The sequence below is a fragment of the Acartia tonsa genome, chromosome 1, assembly GCF_053477335.1.
Source record: "Acartia tonsa isolate MP-2025a chromosome 1, ASM5347733v1, whole genome shotgun sequence".
In the NCBI taxonomy this organism is placed as follows: domain Eukaryota; kingdom Metazoa; phylum Arthropoda; class Copepoda; order Calanoida; family Acartiidae; genus Acartia; species Acartia tonsa.
This window is the reverse complement of record NC_137260.1, coordinates 58,185,513-58,206,429: the sequence shown is the minus strand read 5'-3', so window position 1 is coordinate 58,206,429 and position 20,917 is coordinate 58,185,513. Positions and strand designations below refer to the sequence as shown.

Below are 20,917 nucleotides of genomic sequence, written 5' to 3'. Positions count from 1 at the left end.
CCCCAAGATAAAATGTCAACCATTTTTGCTTTTGAAACTAAAATGAATGCAAAGGGGAAACTAACTACCCCCCCCCCCCCCACCCTAAAATAATTTTAGATACATTTGTAGGATCACGTTTTTAAAATAATTCTTAAGCAAACAAAGTAGTATAGCAGACTTATTCGGATGATAACAATAAAATGTAATAATATTTTTTTTGTGTTACTAGAGTATCTTTAGAGTATTTCCATATATCCTTTCTACTGTCCGAGTATTAGGTTTAGAAAAATGTTCTAAAAATGAACTGTGATTTACTGTGAACTGTGGGTAACCAATACCCATTAGAAAACCAACTCTTTGATTGCAAGACCTTTAACTGAAAAGTCCTAACTGTGCATGGAATTTAGTTGCGATATAGCACACGTAGGAACCATTTTTAACGTCTTTTGCTTAGACGCTGTTTCAGGCTTATATTTGAACTTATCACCTTCCCGACGACGAGCGGATGCGCTACGTGTTGAGCCACGGTCGCTTATTTTGCGCTAGTGTTGATCATAATTGGCCCTGTTAAACATGTTTATTTAATACTTTTCTTTGTACACTAATATATTTGTTTTAAATTCAAAATTAAACGTACGTCAAAATTATTAAAGTTATACAAGAATTAGATTATAACATTAGGAAATAATTCATTGTATAACATTTTAATAATAAACAACAACAAATGATAAGATTTATCATTGCACAAGAATGAAAACTTTGAACAGAGCGACAAATCAGAGATTATATATAAAGTAACCCGACAAGAAATACACTGATCTAACTGCTGAAAGACTGCCAAGTAGACCCAATACCCCAAATTTGAAGCCTTCAGCTTCAATAACATAAGCATTTTTAAATGACATTTTAGGTATATGAAAATTTTTTAAGTTTTCCATTGCTCATGATAGAAATTAAATTACGTAGCCTTACGTAGATTACAATTAAATCCATAAGCATGCGAATGGCGTATCGAGTTGATACCCTTCTTAAAATTTATATTGTAGAAGGACTACTTTTCCAATTTTTAATAGCGAAGCATTTCTATAATTAGGGTCTGTCAGTTCGTCCGTCCGTCCGTCAGTCAGTCAGTCCGTCCGTGTCGGATAACATTTTTCGATTAATTTAGGCATGTTAGAATTATCCTATCGATTTTAAACTTTGCATGGTGATTCCTTTAGTAGTTAGGTACGATTTAGAAAGCGTAGTAACTGAAACTGGATATTGATTCCTTGAACAACAAAGTATAATGTTATAAGCGAAGCAACTCTATAATCATTACCAAAATGTCCATTTTAAACATGTTGATTTTTTTACTTTTTTAACAACAAATTTATATGTGATCTAATAATCCGTTAGATCTGATTTTTGGTATACTGATTCCTGCAACAACAAAGTACAATACTATAAGCGAAGCAACTCTATAATCAAGTCCTAAAATGTAAGTATGTCCATAAACATTATGCTGTATCAAGCAGTTTTTCAACAAATTTACTTACAATTTTGCTTCGACTCTTATACATTTATTTCTGATTATTCAGTTCTTACACTATACAAGTGTTATTTTCCGTTTGTCCTACTGTTCAGTGCTTTCTTTTATGGATGTTGGCATTCTTGTTTCACATAGAAATACACACCACTTGTAAAACCCTGTTACCTCACTGATTTGAACGATCCGTTATTGTGTGGTATCCGCCTAGGATAAATGGCAGACACCAGAGTTCAAATGACTACGGCAGTGTGAACAGACGTGGACACCTATACTATAGAGAAGCTACGCTTCTCTAGCAATCACTAAATAATAAACAGAGTCTATTCAGTTGTTTCTTTATTCAGGGTCTAAGGGTTACTAAAGTTGTACAACATAATATAAATACATATGGATTAGGAATAAAGATAGTTAAAGGTAAATCATACAAGTAAAACATAGATAGTTGCAATGGTTAGGTAGATGGCTATCCCTGTCCGGGGGAGGCAGGATAGCCCATGGAACAGCACAATAGGTAGATAAGCATAGAGGGGTTGAGTGGTAGGTCTGGGTACTAAAAGGGAAGGTTTGATGATTACTGTGACAACAACAGTCTGTGTGGGGGTGATTCTATCAGGTGAGGGAAGGCTTAGATCCTTTATCCTCAGGGCTGAGGTGGTGCTGATAACTTGGTGGTTGAAGGGGAAGGTTCCGGTGCTTAAGAAGGGAGAGGGAGGGGTAACACCCCTCCCTCCACTTACAGGACAACTGAGAGATGAAATCAATACCGTTATCTGACATATCTGCAGGTGGCTTTACAATTGTAGAATAACAGGATTTAGCTGGGTGCGTAGCATCACTATAATGTCTTGGTTTCTGCATGGCCCAGAGTTGCCGCATACCACAACTCTCCCCTCGGAAGGCTGGGAGGGGTTGTCTGCACCGCCAGACTTCCGACAGTGGTTGAGGCCTTCAGTTTGTTGTCCTTGTGGAATGGGTCTGCCAGGACACCAGCTGCTGAACGGTGGTAGACTCCAGCCCTCCCCAGGTCGAACGGAATCTGCTATATCTGCTAGAGTAGCTGGTCCTGTTGGATGTTCTGGCCGTTGGATGTGTACCTCTGAGGCCACCCTGGCAACCTCCAGGGGTGGCACAGCACATGGGGGGGGCTTGGACCAACAGCCGCCTGGTATACACCTCTTCAGGTTTCTCTACTGGGCTGGTGGTCTCCATCTTGTTGGTCACCTTGCTGCTGGCAGGCTGGCTACTGGATGCAGGCGCAGCTTCTTCGCCCTCGGGGCTGGTCAGGTTCATTCGGCTTCCAGGGTCTCTGTCAACGCGGGCAGGTGGTGGTTGCCATACTGTAGGAACGCTGCCTCCCTCAGGCTCATCCCGGACATTGGCAGGGTGGTGCATGGCAGTCAGACCTGCAGGGTAGGGGAAGGTAACAGTCCATCCCCTGTGCCGGAGGCTGTCTTGGATCTGCAAGGTTGGCTCCGCTCTAGTTGGCTGGGGGACAGGCCAATCCATGGCCGCTGCTGCTGGTGGACTGGAGGCACAAGGCTCCGGATTTCCTCCCCTAGCCTGAAGGTGTCCAGGCACATCGTCTCCATCTTGGGTAGACATAATTGTTGGGGATCCTCTACTTCTATGGTTAGGCTCGGCACTTGGTGCATCTAGTTGAGTTACTCCCCAGGCAGTGGTCAAAGCTTCTTCAGTTTGGCTGGTAATGGCTGATATCCTGGTTCCTGGGGCAGATGCAGGGGGCGCAGGCAAGTTTGACCCAGCACAAACTTCCTGGTACACCAATGCAATAGAATTACCCTGGCTTGGTTGAGGGAGGTAGACAGCTGGACGCAGTTGAGGGTGAGGGACAGCTGGACTCTCCCTGCTGGCTGGGGGCTCTGGCTGTCTGGGGGTGACGGGTGTCACCCCTTCCTCTGGGGCTGCGGGCTCGTTCCGGGGTCCAGGTATCTCGGTGGTGGCGACGGTTGTTGCCCCAGGCACCAGCGTGGGGGCGCTGGATAGCACCCCCCAGTCTTCACGGGGGTCCAGGTCTCTCGGTGGCGGCGACGGTTGTCGCCCCAGGCACCAGCGTGGGGCGCTGGATAGCACCCCCCAGTCTTCACAGGTGGCGGCGACGGTTGTCGCCCCAGACATCAGCTTGGTGGTGCAGGGAAGCACCTCTCGTTCTTCCCAGATGGTGACGCCGGTTGGCGTCCCATACATCGACTCAGACTCGCTGGCTAGCGCCTCTTGCCTCTCCCGCTCGGCGGCCGCCAGGGCCTCCCCGTACACCGTCCCGGTGGCGCTGGGAAGCGCCCCTCGGCTCTCGCTGGGGGTGACAGGGGTTACCTCCTCCTTCGGGGGACGCGGTCTGACGGGTACCATCATGTTGAGGCCGACCGGCAGAGGCCGCAGGACTTCTGGCTCCGCAATGTTGGTTGGCTGCACGAACTCCGGTCCCATGTGGTTGAGGCTGAAGTCCAGGCCAACCCGGTTGGGTTCAGCCGCTCCTCCCAGCACATTGATCCTGGCCACTATGGTCCCAATCTGAGACACAGACTCCTGGGTAGCCGCGGCCCCAGCGGCGGCAGCTGGTTGGGGTGACGGCTGGGCATCTTCCTCCAGGTAGACCTGGGTGTCAGACTGGTTGTATGCAGGTTGTTGGGCTGCCTGGTGTTTCTTCATTGCCTGGTCCCAACCGGTTCTACACTTGGCGGCTGTGTGGCCGTTGAAGCAGCAGCGCTCCTTTGTCCAGCTGGGTCCCATCAGTCCGGCTTCCCCCGGGTGTATCAACCTGCCAGGTCTCTCATCCTCCAGTTGGGGCACCAGCTGACAAACAGGGTCTCCCCTACTAGGGATCAGGCAGTGCTGGGCTGCTTGTGGTGGCTCCTTGGTTACATTCAGCCTCCTCCCCATACACACAGGTCCCTTCCATCCAACAGCGGCTCTCCTCTCCTGGGTGGCGAGGCCAGCCTCGGCCTTAGCTTCTGCAGGTGCTTCTCCACATGAGGGATCCTGCCTCCAGTTACGCCAGGTAGTTGGTAGCAAAGGCCGTTGATGGTGCCAGTCGGAAGGGGGGCTATGATCTCTGGGGGGTATCTGTGACCAGTGTGTGGACAGGTACCCACAGTTGAACCAGCAAGGCCCAGAAGATGCCATACTGATGGTAGCCTGAACTGGGTTCTGGACTGCCAGCGGGCTGTTGGTAGCCACCTGAGTTAGGCCAGAGTGGCCAGCTGGTATTGCGTCCCTGCCAGGCTCCGTCAGCTGCTGGTGGGGAGCCCCTGCGGTGATTCTGGTTTTGGCAGGGGGTGGCCTTCTTATTGACTTCCCTAGTTGGAGCTCTGCATCCTGGTGGGCCTCCATCTTCAGCAGCATGGGGGGACTTGGCTGGGTCATGTGCAGTGGTTCAACAGAGTAGAGGCATCTGGTCTTGGAGTGTGGGGGAACAGCCTCACTGCTGCTGGTCAACCCTGCTCCCTCCGTGCTGGGTAAAGCTTTCCACTGCAGCAGGTCACCATTCTCCATCCTTAGGCCGGTCCCCAGTCGTTCCATGCCTGGTGGCTCCCAGGGAGGCTTGGGTGGCGGCTCCCCCACCCCCAGGTACGCGTCGGGCATCTGGGTGAAGAGCCTATTCCCCTGGGACAGCTCCCCATCCTCCAGGTTGGTGAGGCCAGCGCCAGGGAGGACCTTTCCACCCCAGACACAGGTGGTACTGGCCCTAGGGCTGGGCCCCTTTGGAGTCTCAGTTCTGGTGGTAGTGTCCATCTTGGGGCTGGCCACTAAGTCTCTGAAGCTTGTCACCTTCTCATTGGGCTTAGTCGCATCGTTCAACACTCCCGGGAGGACACATACAGGTTCAACAATCCCCAGTCCAGTATCTACACTTCTCGTGCGTTGAGCACCAACTGTACAGGAGCTGTGCAGCGGACATTCAGTCACCCTTCCAGACAAGGGCATCTCAGGGACCAGGGGTCTGTGACCTGGCATGTGTTTTATGTTCACTGTACTCAACACAGTAGGCCAAAGTAATAACAGAAGCAGCACCTTGTATGAAGAAGCAGAGAGTGGTGGTGTACAGATGTTGGTGGTTATGATCCAAATGAAGACTTCTGTCCACCACAGTGCCAGCAGCATGCCTAGGCACACAGTTAATGCCCAATCAGGAATGTCTTCTATTGCCGCACGTCGGGCTAGGGGCTGACAATTTCTCATCTTGTAGATATAGGAGCAGAATAGAGTAGCCGCGCCGCAAGGAGGCTCGAGGCGGCTCACCCCTATTATAGATACTATAGCTGTGTAATTAGGGTGGTAGTCCACGTAGCCGTAGGCTCTGCCTCCTGGCTCAAGAGTTTCGGTGGCTGGAGTGTCCCCATGATAAGTAGCAGGGGGTTGGTCTGTTGGTGCCAGCGTCTTGTTTAACTGTTGAGCCTGAGTTGTTCTCCTTTCCAGTATAGCTCTTGATTTCTGTGATAACCAGCGGATCTTAGCTTAGAGATAAAAGGGAATATGTTAGGTGTCCATAGATGTCTCTAGGAGCGTATCCGCTAGTAGATATATGGATATGTAGGCTATCTATATATGGCTACACTCCCATATATATATACGTGTATAGGAATATCCGCAGAGCTAGCTAGCTTTCCTCCTTGCTCCAAAAAAAATCACGCTTCCTCTGTATATAGTTCACAACTATGAGGGTCTATGGTCAAGGTACACACCACCACTGCCCAGTGTGGGGCATCAAGTCAGGCTATTTCCACAGGGTGGGCGTACTTTCGTTAAGTTACCATATCAGTCTCCAGTGTTGTATGGTGAGGTTAGTATTCACTTACTTGCAACCATGATACAAAAAAAACAACACTATTTATCACTTTGTTGCTGCACAACTTAGTATTGAGTTGTTAACACTTAGGTATTTATATATACATATATTTTGTTCACTAGCCACTCAGCTTTGAAGTAGGGTCGGCAGAGCTAGGAAGATGTTGAGGGTCTGAGCTGGTCTAAGGAACTGATTTAGTTTTCCTTATCACACTGTAGATAGGGAGGGAGGAGCTTGCAAGTTTTTCTTCTAAAAAAATATCTCTGTTGTATGCTATAGAGTGGCCCCTCTCCTGTGTGTGTGTGTGTGTGTGAAATCCCCTTTTCTTGCAACGCGCCTACGCGCCGTCAGAGTGTGCACACAGGTAAAACGCGCTTCTATCCCTCAATCTGCTTTCTCATTGGTCCGCTTGATCTCTCTTTTTCCGTTGAATTTTTTTTGTTGCGTCCTAAGCTCTGTGACCCGTAAATGGCGCTCTGTTCTCCCGGTCGCTATCTCCACACCGTGGGTGGACTTATTTAAGTGTGGGTAGGAGGGGGAGCGCGTGAGGGGACGGGGTAAAACCGTCCGTTCCCCCCCTATGGGGAGGGGGGTGTTACAGGTTTGAAGTAACTTGGTTGTGAGGTAATTGTGCCTTTTCCTTAATCCTGAGCTTATTGTTATGTCATCTCAATTGTATTTTCTTCAATGGATGGTGGGCCCCTCCCCTTCCGTTGGAATAAGGGGTGTATTTGTTGTGCTGAAGGCTTGGGGGGTTAGATTGTTTATCAATGCATTGTTATATTACATCTAGGTTCTATTTTTGGCTTTATCACAATACACAACAGATTTGCTTACCAAGCCTGTTCTATTTTTAGTTTTATCACAATACACAACAAATTTGTTTACCAATCCTTGCTCATAAATCTATTGTTCAGCCTTCACACTAGGGTGGTAATCCCTACAATGTGATATAATATCTGTTTTTCTAGATGGGTGGCTGCGCTGTAGCCTCTCAGGATACTTGGAGTTAACGTAGTTTTCTTCTGCTTGGTACACTACACTCGTATGTTCGCTCGCAGCTCGCAGCTATTTGGCTTATTTCAGCCTGTCGGCGGCAGGGAATGTCCCGTCCTGCAGCGCCGTGTATCCGAATCCGGCTGGTGGCGGCAGGGAATGTCCCTTCCTGCAGCGCCGCTGGTTCGAATCCTGCTATCTCTTGCAGTAAATGTTGGCCTATTTTCAGCCGTTTACACTTAGTTGGCCTGTTTCAGCTCGTCCGCAGGCCTGTTTCAGCCCTTGAGCGCTCAATTCTCCGTTAGATGTCGGCGCTTTTCGCGGTTCTCCGTCAAGTTTCGCTGCTCTCCGCAGTCTCTCGTCCGATTTTGCTACTCTCCGCAGCTCGGGTTCCGCCACACTTAGTGGTCTTTCGCTAGGTTTCGCTTCCACAACTGCCGGATGCAGAGTTAGACCTTGCTATCCAGGGTTGGTAATTCAGGTTGCTTGTGTCAGTTTTGCCAGTTTCACTGCTGGGAGTACCTTAGCCTCAGCTGCGCGTCTGCTCTACACTTGTGGTTTGCCGTAATCTCACACAGCTGTCACCAAAAGTTGTGGTATCCGCCTAGGATAAATGGCAGACACCAGAGTTCAAATGACTACGGCAGTGTGAACAGACGTGGACACCTATACTATAGAGAAGCTACGCTTCTCTAGCAATCACTAAATAATAAACAGAGTCTATTCAGTTGTTTCTTTATTCAGGGTCTAAGGGTTACTAAAGTTGTACAACATAATATAAATACATATGGATTAGGAATAAAGATAGTTAAAGGTAAATCATACAAGTAAAACATAGATAGTTGCAATGGTTAGGTAGATGGCTATCCCTGTCCGGGGGAGGCAGGATAGCCCATGGAACAGCACAATAGGTAGATAAGCATAGAGGGGTTGAGTGGTAGGTCTGGGTACTAAAAGGGAAGGTTTGATGATTACTGTGACAACAACAGTCTGTGTGGGGGTGATTCTATCAGGTGAGGGAAGGCTTAGATCCTTTATCCTCAGGGCTGAGGTGGTGCTGATAACTTGGTGGTTGAAGGGGAAGGTTCCGGTGCTTAAGAAGGGAGAGGGAGGGGTAACACCCCTCCCTCCACTTACAGGACAACTGAGAGATGAAATCAATACCGTTATCTGACATATCTGCAGGTGGCTTTACAATTGTAGAATAACAGGATTTAGCTGGGTGCGTAGCATCACTATAATGTCTTGGTTTCTGCATGGCCCAGAGTTGCCGCATACCACAATTGACTTGTGAACGGATAGCTTTATTGCAGAAAGCTGCGCTTTTAATAAACACATTCTTATCTGCTTTACCGTCATAAATAAGGGAAATAATGAATATATAACATTGCAAAATAAGCCACGTTTAACCCTAAACCCTTAACCTAAAAAATCTCATTTTATATTTGTAAAATATCATTTCTGTAGACTAGTGTTTTTAAATATTAATTCCTGACGACTCTAGGACGGCAGCAAACTGATTACGGTCATAAAAATTCAATCCTACTCCTAAGATTAAGGACTGCGGAAATGAACCAGAGGATTCAAAATAAAACAAACGAACTCATTTATTTTTATTCATAATTAAAAATCCTTATACTAAAGTAACAGGATGTCTGTTTGTTTGTCTGTGTGATTGTACCGAAGGATCTCGCTAACCGCTGAACCGATCGGGTTCTCCTGAACAGGGTAGCTTCTCATAGGTCCAAGGAAGGTTTATAACTATTTTCTTGGGGGGTGGGATACCCTTAACCCTCCCAAAAATGAAAAATACCCCCCCCCCAAAAAAAAAAATAAATTCCACCTCCCGAACAATTTTTTTTACTTTTTTTTTTTTAAATCTAAAATAAGAAATTTGTATCAAATTCGACTCCCCCCTCCTCAAGTGCCCCTAGAGGCCTCTAGGGGCGTATCCGCTAGTATTATCTAAAGGAAATCACTTTAAATTAACAAAATAATAGCATCAACAAAATGGGAACCTTGTGATCATTTTTATTAAAAGAGAACTGATAAACAGACGGGCGGTCAAAGTTAACTACAAAGTATATTTTCTAAAATAAATATATATTTTCTAGCAGGTGAGTAAACCTACAGTTTCTAATGGTGACATTTTTTGGTGGGTTTTAGAGTTTTTTTTTTTGGGGGGGGGGGAGGTTGGAAAGGGTAATATCCTCCATCCCCTGACCATTGTAGTGACATTTTATTGCCTGTATGAAAATTTTGTTTGCTAATTTACTTTTGAACATACATGTCTTTGCTGTCCTGGAAAATTGCCAGGGAGGGAGGGGAAATTGGGCTGTTTATTACACTATACCCAAAGATTTATAATAAAGTTTTCTTATTCGTTAGCTTAGCAACTTTTGGGACTATTATTAAATCTTTATTAGTTGGTTCATTATGACTGTTCAAACATTTTTACTGCACATTGTAATCTACAGCAGTTAAAATTTTGTATATCATAATTGGAGATGTATATTAATCTATCGACCATGGTCTTATCCCTATAGATCGCTGATAATTGCACAGATTCTTGCCTTAATTGGACATTGATCTAACAATTTCAATAGTATTATAATGATTTTATGTAATATTTGTTGCTTAATTATGTAACAATTAGATTTTAATGTTTAACAAGGATGACAACATCCATAAAAGCGAAGGTTTTAAACGGTAGGACAAAAGAACATTAACATTTGTAGAGTGTCAGAACTGAAAAATCAGAACATGTATAAATGTCGAATCAAAATTGTAAGTAAATTTGTTGAAAAACTTTTTAAATACAGGCCGGATAATGTTTCGTTTTAGGACTTGATTATAGAGAGAACGTTGTACTTTGTGTCCTAGGAATCAGTGTTACAAAAATCAGATCAATCGGATAATTTTATGACATAAAAATTTTTTGATAAAAAAGTTAAAAATCAACATGTTAAAAATGGACGTACCAACATTCTGGTATCTGTAATACTTAATGAAAAAAGCTATCCGTTCCAGACAGACGGACGCACGGACGGACCGACCCTTATTATAGAAAGCTTCGCTTTTAAAAGGAGCGACACAGCAGCGTATCAGATTTCAAATTTTATTTTCCATACAGCAAAATACACAATTTAAAGTAGAATGCATTTGATTAAATTACCATTAGAGTAAAACACTAGAGGGAAAAGGGGTTAAATAACTGTATACCCCTATTCCAAGGACATTGTGCCGCTTCTCAATTGGATCTTGGGAAAATCAACCAATAGTATCGGGAATATTAAAACAGAAAGCAATTTGACATCAGACGAAAAAGGTCCTTGGAAAAGGGAGGTAGGTAGTTATCTGTATATACATCTATACTATAAATCTGTTTTATTAGCCGTTTAGGTGCAATTTGATTTTGTTAAAATAAACAATCAAATTTTTAAACTTCACCAAATTTAAGTATGCATTTTGTATTTTGAAGTTGCTTTAGCTCTTGTTAATTGGTTCGCTTGTGTTTGGATGAAATGAAATTTAATTTCCGAATTTACTATACTTCCTAAAAAAATTCAAACTTCCCCCCAAAAATCTAAATTTAAATGTATAAACGATTTATACATTATACATTCAAAATTAAATTTTTAAAATTTTTTTTTAAGTTTGAACCTTTTTTAGCTTGAAGTAAATATTGTGGTAGGACGATGAAGCAACGCGGAAACCGTGTACACATTCGGAAATTAAATTTCAGTTCATCTGTATATGCATTAAGAACCAAAACTTTCTTAAGTGAGAAAATATTAACCAGATCACATATAAGATGTTCAAATTTCTTAAAGAGTCGTCATCAAAAACTGAAGAATATGATCATTTCATTAATTTTACATAATAAATTAACAATTGTATTAATTAAGGTTTATACAAATAATACAAATTAAGTTTCTGCATAAAGTTTATGCCTACTGCAAAACTGGAGGAGCAGTTATTGATAATTAGATGATATTTTTTCTGTGGTCCGGTTCAAAAACTCAAACATTTAAAAATCCGTGGAACCTCTAGTGTGTATGTTCTTTGTTGTAAGAATATCCATATCCAACTGTAAACCCAAATTTAAATATCAAATCGAGATGAACCCTTTTTTTTCTTTATGTTGAAAATCATGCATTACGTCACAATTGTGGTGTGCATTAATTTCCGCACATTTATAAACTATTAGAACCGCTAGTTACTATATTAAAAGAAAAATTTAAGGTTTATGCTTTAACGGTAGGCATTGCATTGTATGGTAGGCTTATCAAGAAAAGGCGCTTTCTCACAAATTATTGTTGTTTGGCACTTACAACTCCCCTCCTTATTTCATTGATAAATTTTAAAAAAAGGAGAAGGAAGGGGGGGTTCGTTTGTTTTTCAATTTAGATCAGGTTAGGTTATATTGGGCTCTGATTAGAATTGCAGCCCCCCCCCCCCCCACAAGGGTTTGGTGTAGGAAAAAAAATAACCCCGCTGTTCATTAAATTCATTTTTAAAATAGGGAGGGTGTGTGTTATATATATATATATGCTTCGCTTGTATTATTGTACCTCATTGTAGTAGGAATCAGTACTCCAAAACAATCGGTTAATTATGCAAATAAAAAAATTTTGTTTAAAAAGTTAAAAATCAACATGTTTGAAATGGACGTACGGACATTCTGATATCGATTATAGCTACGCTTTCTAAATCGTACCTAACTACTGCAGGAATCATCATGCAAAGTTTGAAATCGATAGGACAATTCTAACTTGGCTAAATTAACAAAATAAGCAATTCGTTACGTACGTACGGACAGACGGACCGACCGACCCTAATTTTATAAAAGCTTCGCTTTAAAAAACACAATGGATTTTAAAAGGTCAGCAACCAATGAAAATTTTCAAGATGAATATTCATACATATGCATACATACGTATTATACGTAATTTTCTTGCATTACATATCAGGGAGGAAGGGTTCATTGGGCTGTTTATTAAGCTAGTCCCCAAAGTTTTATAATAACATTTTCTTATTCGTTGGCTTAACAACTTTGAGGACTTTAGTTAAATTTGATTAGTTGGTTCATTAAGATGAGTATCCAAACGTTTCAACCAATACTTGTAATCTACAGAAGGTGTATTTTGCGTATCGTCATTGGCGATTTATACTAATTTATCGGACATTGTCTTGTCCCTTTAGATCTCGGATTATATATTCTTTGTATACAAGAATGAAAACCGAGCTACTCTACATCTAGGGTTTAGAATATTTTCGATGACAGATTCCACGTCGACTGAGAGTGTACACAATTTTACAATGCAAAACAAAGAGCAAATAACAACTGTAATACTGAGTCTTAAAGTTTTACTGATACTTAGACTTAAAAATCTATTTGTCCTGTACATTTTACTAAAAACTTTGTAAAGCTCGGGGGAAAAAACATATGTACAGATTAAATACTGTACAAAATCAAATCCTGAATTTTGCCCGAGTTTTTTTCTATGCCCCGCCCTTTTATCTATCCATCAGTCTAATGTAATAAAAGCAATTGCATAAGGCATAAGCATGGCATTTATGATATGTGAGATATACACAAGGAAAAAAGATGTGTGTCAACGAATAAATACCCAATCAAGGATGACAACATCGATAAAAGCGAAGCTCTGAAATGGAAGGAAAAACGAACATTAACACTTGTAGAGTGTCACAACTGAATAAACTAAATTTAAATGCATATGTCTATACAAAATTGTAAGTAAATTTTGTTGCAAGGACATACTGGCGTGTTTAGGACTTAATTATATGGATGCTTCGCTTATAACATTGTACCTTGTTGTAATAGGAATCAGTATTCAAAAAATCAGATGAATAGAATAATTTTAACATACAAAAATTTGTTGTCAAAAAAGTAAAAAATCAGCTTGTTTTAGATGGAAGTATGGACTTTCTGGTAACGATTATAGAGTTGCTGCGCTTTCTACGTCGTACCCAACTGTTATAGAAATCATCATGCAAAGGTTAAAATCTATGGGCAAATTCTAACCTGTTTAAATTAACGAAAAGAGCTAACCGTAACGTACGGACCGACCCGAATGATAGAAAAGCTTCGCTTTAAAAAAAGACAAAATATATTAGAAAGCCCAAATCTTTTACATGTAGCTAATTTTCATTTGCATAAAATTTTAGCGTGCTCATTTTGGCATGTTAACATTAGAAATGATATTGATCACTTGTTAATTTTTGCATAAACATTTATATTTGTGGTAAAGCGAAGCTTTTTTATATTTAAATTACGTCCGTCCATCCGTGACGGAAAGCTCTTATTGTCTTCTTAGCATTGTTAGAATTGTCCTATCTCAAACAAACTTAACTTTATGATTCATTTACTTTTTTACTTTTTACTTATTAGAAAGCTCATTAACTCTAAAATCATTAAAACAGTATATTAATATAAAAACTAAATAATTATTTAATCAAACGTTTCAACCACAAATTTTAATCTACATAAGGGGTAATTTTTTGTATCATATTTGGGGATGTACATCAATTTATCAGTCATTGTCTTATCCCTTTAGATCCCTAATTTATATGACTTAATTTCAAAAATACAATAGCCTAAAACCGATAAGAAGCTTCGCTGAAATAAAAAGGTCTGTAGTTTATCTTATTCTGTCCTTCTTTATCGTTTTCTCCTGAAACTTCTAAACTCTTACTCTCTTTATCTTTCTTCATAGTTCACACATCATAGAAGCCGGCGCGAGTTATTCAACCCCCCCCCCTCTTCCCCACTTTTGTCCAATCTTTCAGAGATGAAGTTTATCTGGGAGCTTAGTTTTCATGTGCTGCAGTTAGCGATAAACATTTGACTTTGCGCATCTTATATGTGAAATAATATTTGTGGAGATAGGACATTTAATAAGGAATCAACCTTACCCTAATTATGTGCCGTCTTAGATGTTAAAAGTCGATTATTTAACGTTTAATAAAAGTAGTAATGACTGACTTGTTACTGACTTGCAGTTTTAATAATTTTACTTTAAACTCATGTTATCAATAACAACACAAGGTAAAAAGAAAGGGGTGTAAATTAATTTTGATTTTATTTTTCTCTAGTGTTTTATTTATATCAACAGAATGCTGTGTAATAATATATAATCCTATTATATAAAGTAGTGAGCTTTTTTTGTCTGTAGCGAACCGCTAACCGCTAAACCGATGTGGTATTCCTTTACAGTGAAGCTTCCTATAGGTCCCAGGATGGTTTTAGACTATTTTTCTGCCCTTCCATTTCCCTTCGAAAATAGAGCCCCTAGATGATAGGGGCACAAGCGCTAGTTTTTATATAGAATAACTTATGTCGTTAATAAGTATGCAACGATAACTATATAAAATTTTATGGCAAACACATTTAATGACATTAGAATTTGACAGAAAATTCTATATATTATGTAAAGATTTTTTAAAAATGAGCTTTTTATTGTTTCAATTGAACTAATGTACATATTTAAATTTATTTTGAGTATTAGGACATGCTTCCGGGAGGAGGGAGGGAATGGCGCTAGATTCATTTGATTTACATCCGTTTTTCCCAATAATACAAGTTATCAAAGGAATAGATTTGCATTTGGGAATTGTAGATTATTTTTTATAGGATTAATTATTATCCATTATTCTACCCTTGAATCCTTGAATTTACTTAAAGAAGTCACTTAAAAGATCATAGGTCAGCTGAATTAATTTCAATTTCCGATTGTGTGCATAGTTTCCTCATCCTATCTCAATATTTACTACTAGCTAAAAAAGCTTCAAACTTCTAAAAAAATCAAAATTTGATTGTATAATGTATAAATCGTTTATACATTATATCGCTTTTCCCTTTGACCGGAGTAGCTGAAAATAGGTTTTGCAATAGTTGGGTTATCTGTCGTACATTTTCGGAAATTAGGGGAAAAATGGGTAATCAATTGTATGTTTATCCTCTAAAAAGATCATATGTTTTGAAAAAGTAAACAAATATTGATTAATCAGTTCTATTAGTTGTAAAACTTTTAAGTCTAAAAAAATCTTTGAAAGATTTTTTTTTAAATATTAGAAAAACGTTTTATAGTAAAAATGAATGATAATTAAGAACCTAGTAATAGTGTCTAACTTTTTATCTTTGTGACGTAACAAAAATCCATCTCTTTTTTACGGGTTTCCTTTCCCACCTCCCCTCTCATCCTTCGATTTTTGTTACGTCACAAAGATAAAAAGTTAGACACTATTAATAGGTTCAATCAAAATAGATCATTAATAGATATGTAATCTCTTATACAATCAGGACAAACAAACAATCATCGTCATACATCATAAGAAGGAATTTATTATTTGTAATTAGTCATGAAAAATAGCCAAAATTTTACTGAAATGATATGAATTTAGAGAAAACAAAATATTCTCAAATAACCTTTGCATTATAAAATAAAACTCCGTCTTTTACCAAAGAACGTGTCCTAACTTTTATTATTTTGTTTTAACCCATTCGTGACGAGGAAAAAAAGTACATCTTACTTACTTTTTTTTATTCATAATAGCAATTTTCTTCTTTTTTGTTGTTGTGTTTTAGTACCTTAAAACCAACTTAATTAAAATTTAAAAAAAAAATTATTACTTCAAAAATAAGAGGTCTACATAAAAAACCTATTGCATATCTAAATTCTATGGATAATTTTACATCTACTACTTACTAAAAGCACTGACTAGCTATTTTTTTAGAAATCACAAAGGTTAGGACACGTTTTTTGTCTGGTTTTACCTGTACGCGGCTGAGGCTGAGATAAACTAAGCTGCGGCAGCCATGTCCTGCGCCATGTAAAAATTTTTCAAATTGCATTTTTTATATTTTCAGAATGAGAAAATGTTAGTTGACACTAAAGAAGAAAGTTCTACATTGTTAAATATATCCAACACCACTGAGTACTTACATGTTGATCAGGTTAGAATTTAACTAATTATAGAGTAGCTGCGCTAGTAACAAGGATAAAATAATCCTTTAGGAGGGTAGAGAGAGGATAAAGAAGTATTCTATATAAAATATATCCAATACTATTCAGTATTTACATGTTGATCAGGTTAGAATTTAACTAGTTATAGAGTAGCTGCGCTAGTAACAAGGATAAAATAATCCATGATTAGGGTAGAGAGAGGATAAAGAAGTATTCTATATGAAATATCTCCAATACTATTCAGTATTTACATGTTGATCAGGTTAGAATTAAACTAGTTATAGAGTAGCTGCGCTAGTAACAAGTATAAGATAATCCATAAGTAAGGTATACAGTAGTTAAATTTAAGTATTTTTGTAATGAAATAGCTCCAATACTATTCAATATTTACATATTGATCAGGTTAGAATTGACTAATTATAGTGTCGCTGCGCTAGTGGCAAGGATAAAATAATCCATTGGTAGAAAGAAGAATTATAAATATCTGACATACTACCCAGTTCTTACTTTAAAGTGAGAATTGTGAAGTTACTTAGAAGTAAAATATCTAAAAAATTACTTTTAGTAGAATAACAGACATGTTTACTTGTATGTTAATTGATATTGGGGGATGATTAATTCATCATCCTATGTCTCACCCCTGTATTCCTGTATTGGGTGTCAAAGTAAAATTGTATCAAATTAGATGGATTTTAAATTATTCTACAACACTTTCTTCCTCCTGGTTTTAACCAGCTGCCAAACACAAATGTTTTCACATAAGATTTGGGATAGATAATAATTTATCATCATTTTTAAATGAATTGTTTGGGAAGATGATTAAAGTCCCTCAACAGATTATGACGTCATACGATAGAATAACCAATAAGAGGCCAGCATAAATTTTAACATTGGTCAATTACAGTGTATACCATGACTTTAGAGGCCTCTAGGAATATGTAAAATGTTTAGATCGGTTGTTTACCCAAAAATATTTTTTGGGCCGACAGATTAGGGTTTGTGGTACCCTCCCCAAAAATAGCTATAATCCTTTCCATGACCTATGAGAAGCTACCCTGTTAAGGAGAAGCAGATTGGTTCAGATGTTAGCGAAATCCTTCGGTACTGACAAACAGACAGACATCCTGTTACTTTATTATAAAGATTGTTTAGTCATTAAGTACTATGGAATCATAGAGAAATTTAGTTATTTTTGTGCGCCAACACCATTCTTTAACAAAATATAACTAATTCTTATGATAAAACAAATTGGATGTCTCTATGTGTGTGTGTGTTTGTACCTCAAGATCTCACTATCCACTGGACCTATAGGGTTAGTTATCACTGTAATCCTAAATGTTATCAAGTACTATTGCATGAAACATATAGAAATTTTGTTGTTTTTGTGCGCCTACACCCCTCTTTAACAAAATATAACTAATCTTCGTAATAAAACAAACAAGATGTCTCCATGTTTCTGTGTGTGTGTGTGTTTGTACCTATATATCTCGCTAACCGATGAATCTATAAAATTACAGTGAAGCTTTTTATAGCTCCAGATAAGGTTTATAACTATTTTGGAGAGGTTACTTCAACCCTCCAAAAAGTAACTGCAATAAATATCATTCACCCCTCCCCCCCCCCCCTCCCACCAAATAAATAGTACACAGAGATAGTTGAACGATATCCGTCTGTCTGTCTGTCTTTCTTGAACATTTTAACTGCTTCTAGTTTCCTAGTTAGATAATTAAACAATTTCTATCTAATTTCTGAAATAAGTGAAAAATCTAGCTTTGTCCTTGTTAAGGAGTGGTGTACGTTATTAAAATCTATTACAATTACATTTCCTTTTTAAACTTAGCATGGTGACAACTCAGTGTACCTTCACATCCATACGTGCATCACCCCTTACCCCTCTCCGCTCTCATATATAAGATTGTGGGAAGATTCTATCCAGTATCTAATCTACTTGGTCAATTGGTCTGTCAGTCTTGCCATAAAGGAAATATAGGTTTATTGAGTTTACTTATTAATGGTCCATCTATTTTCTCTCTCTCTCTCTCTGTCTTACCCTCTGTCTGACTCTCTGTCTGTCTGTCTATCTCTCTCTCTCTCTCTCTCTGTCTCTCTCTCTCTCTGTCTATCTCTGTCTCTCTCTGTGTCTCTCTGTCTCTCTCTGTGTCTCTCTGTCTCTCTCTGTCTCTCTCTGTGTCTCTGTGTCTCTCTCTGTGTCTCTCTGTCTCTCTCTGTCTCTTTCAGTCTCTCTCTCTCTCTCTCTCTCTCTTTCTGTCTCTCTCTGTCTCTTTCAGTCTCTCTCTCCGTCTCGCTCTGGCTCTCTCTCTCTCTCTCTCTCTCTTTATGTCTTTCTCTCTCTGACTCTCTCTCTCTTTCTTTTTATCTGTCTGTCTGTCTGTATCTTAATGAAACTTGGTGAAAATATGAAGAATGTTAACATAGATAATCCCCGGAAATTTTAGCTCTCTATCTTTTATAGGAGCCGAGAAAATCATGTTTCTCCCATTCTGTCTCTAATAGACAGACGGATAGACATTTTAAATTATAGAGTAGCTTCGCTACTAAAAACACACAATGCGGATATGATGATTTGCGGCAGTAAATGCACACCTATTAACTCCTATGACAAATTTGGAAATAATGAAAAGTTGTCTGGTCATTACGTGACCATTAATATTTCTTTCAAAAAGAGAAATTTCTTAGCTAAAAATTTACTAAATTGCTGGCAATGGAAAATTTGGAAATACATAGTAAGTCTAACCAAGGACATGTTTTCGCAATTGCTTTGATCCTATTCTTTTTCATTTCTAATACATGTATATTTAATATTTATCCTTAGTTTTAAGACAATGACAATTAGACATAATAATATCAATTAATTAGAAAAGAACACTAAAATAATATACAACAAGTAGTTTGTTGCCATATGACATTTTCCTAAGGATATAAGAATAGAGTCAGAGAAAGAGAAGAATAAACAAGGATGACAACATTCATAAGTAGTAGAAAAAACGGACAAAGTAGAGAAGATTTTCAGTGGTAATAATAAGATAAAGATACGCATCATAAAATCATATCATGATCGATGACTGATTGACCATGTAAATTTGGTTAAGAATATATTCATAAAAGATTAGCAGTCTATTATAAATAGCAGCTGAGAAAATCCACCATAGCTTAAATAAATTAATTGGATCTTGGACAAAGTAGGCTTGTACAAAGTAGACTTGGACAAAGAAGCATCTAGGACAAAGTAGCATTGGGACATTTACTTAAGGAAAGTAACCTCTTAAGGAAAATAGCCTCAACTGATAATAATGATCATGGACGTAGCCTGTAACCTAACATTTGTTGCAAACATTTTGAATGAATACAAAGGTGGTTTAGAATTTCGTGGATTTACAAAAAGTGGTTGGTAGATTTTTACAATTTTTAATATTTTTTTTACAATTTTTATGTTTTTCTTTTTAGGATGGTAATGTGGAAGTTGGGGATTTGTTCGCCACTCTGTTGCAAATATTCTTGACAATAAAACTTGGATGGCTTTCTGGACAGTTTAAAGTTATAAGTATGTTTATTATATCATATTGGAAGCGAAGCACTCTATAATTCACTGTGTATATCCGTTAGTCTGATTTTTTTCGGCAGCTATACAAGATAAATAGCTATAACTATGTGAATTTTTAATATGGGTAATACACATCACTGAGTTTGAAATTTTTGCATATCTGTAACCTGGCGTAACAGGATGCCAGCAAACCTGGCAGGGTCATCCAGGTAAAGAGCAACATTTCTAAACAATTTTTAAAAGCGAAGCTTTTCTATAATAAGGGTCGGTCCGACCGTACGTCCGTCCGAGATAGATAGCTTTTATTCGTTAAGTTAGGCATGTTAGAATTGTCCTATCGATTTCAAACTTTGCATGATGATTCCTATAGTAGTTAGGTACGATTTAGAAAGCGTAGCAACTCTATTATCATTACCAGAATGTCCGTACGACCATTTTAACATGTTGATTTTTTTACTTTTTTAACAACACATTTTTATGTAAACTAATTATCCGTTTGTTCTGATTTTTGGTATATTGATTCCTGGGACAACAAAGAACAATATTATAAGCGAAGCAACTCTATAATCAAGTCCTAAAAATGTAAGTATGTCCATAAACATTATCCCATATCAAGTAGTTTTTCAACAAATTTACTTACAATTTTGCTTCGACTCTTATATTCAGTTCAGACACTATACAAGTGTTAATGTCCGTTTGTCCTAACGTTTCAGAGCTTCGCTTTTATGGATGTTGTCATCCTTGTATTTTAGTTAAGCACACCAGCAAAAGAGTAATAAACATTTGAAGATAGCAAAACCTATTCCATTAAAATTTTGTAATACTTAATTGTGTAAATTGTTGTATGGAATGATGTTGAATCACATATTTGCAAATATCATCACTCTAAGATAATGCAAAAATTAACAAGGGTAATATTATTCAATATTCCAAATATTCCAAATGTTGTTGTTAAGGTCTGTTTATGTTAAACTAATATAAATTTGTTCGTTTTTATGTCCATAAAAATGCATTTATGGAGCATTAAGAGCTACTGAAATATTACCTTTTTT

The 20,917-nt window shown here is 38.8% G+C and overlaps 1 protein-coding gene across 1 annotated transcript in view; it reads left to right on the top strand.

Annotated features, from left to right (window-relative positions):
* Positions 1-16,210: 16,210 nt before the first annotated feature.
* The window catches only part of LOC145324736 (lysosomal cholesterol signaling protein-like), a 29,572-nt gene continuing 24,865 nt past the window's right edge, over positions 16,211-20,917 (top strand). Inside the window, exons 1-2 of the mRNA XM_080167346.1 lie at positions 16,211-16,293; positions 19,769-19,865. Of these exons, the coding sequence (XP_080023472.1) occupies positions 16,216-16,293; positions 19,769-19,865 (175 nt within the window). The 5' untranslated portion in view covers positions 16,211-16,215. The remainder of the gene's footprint in view (positions 16,294-19,768; positions 19,866-20,917) is intronic.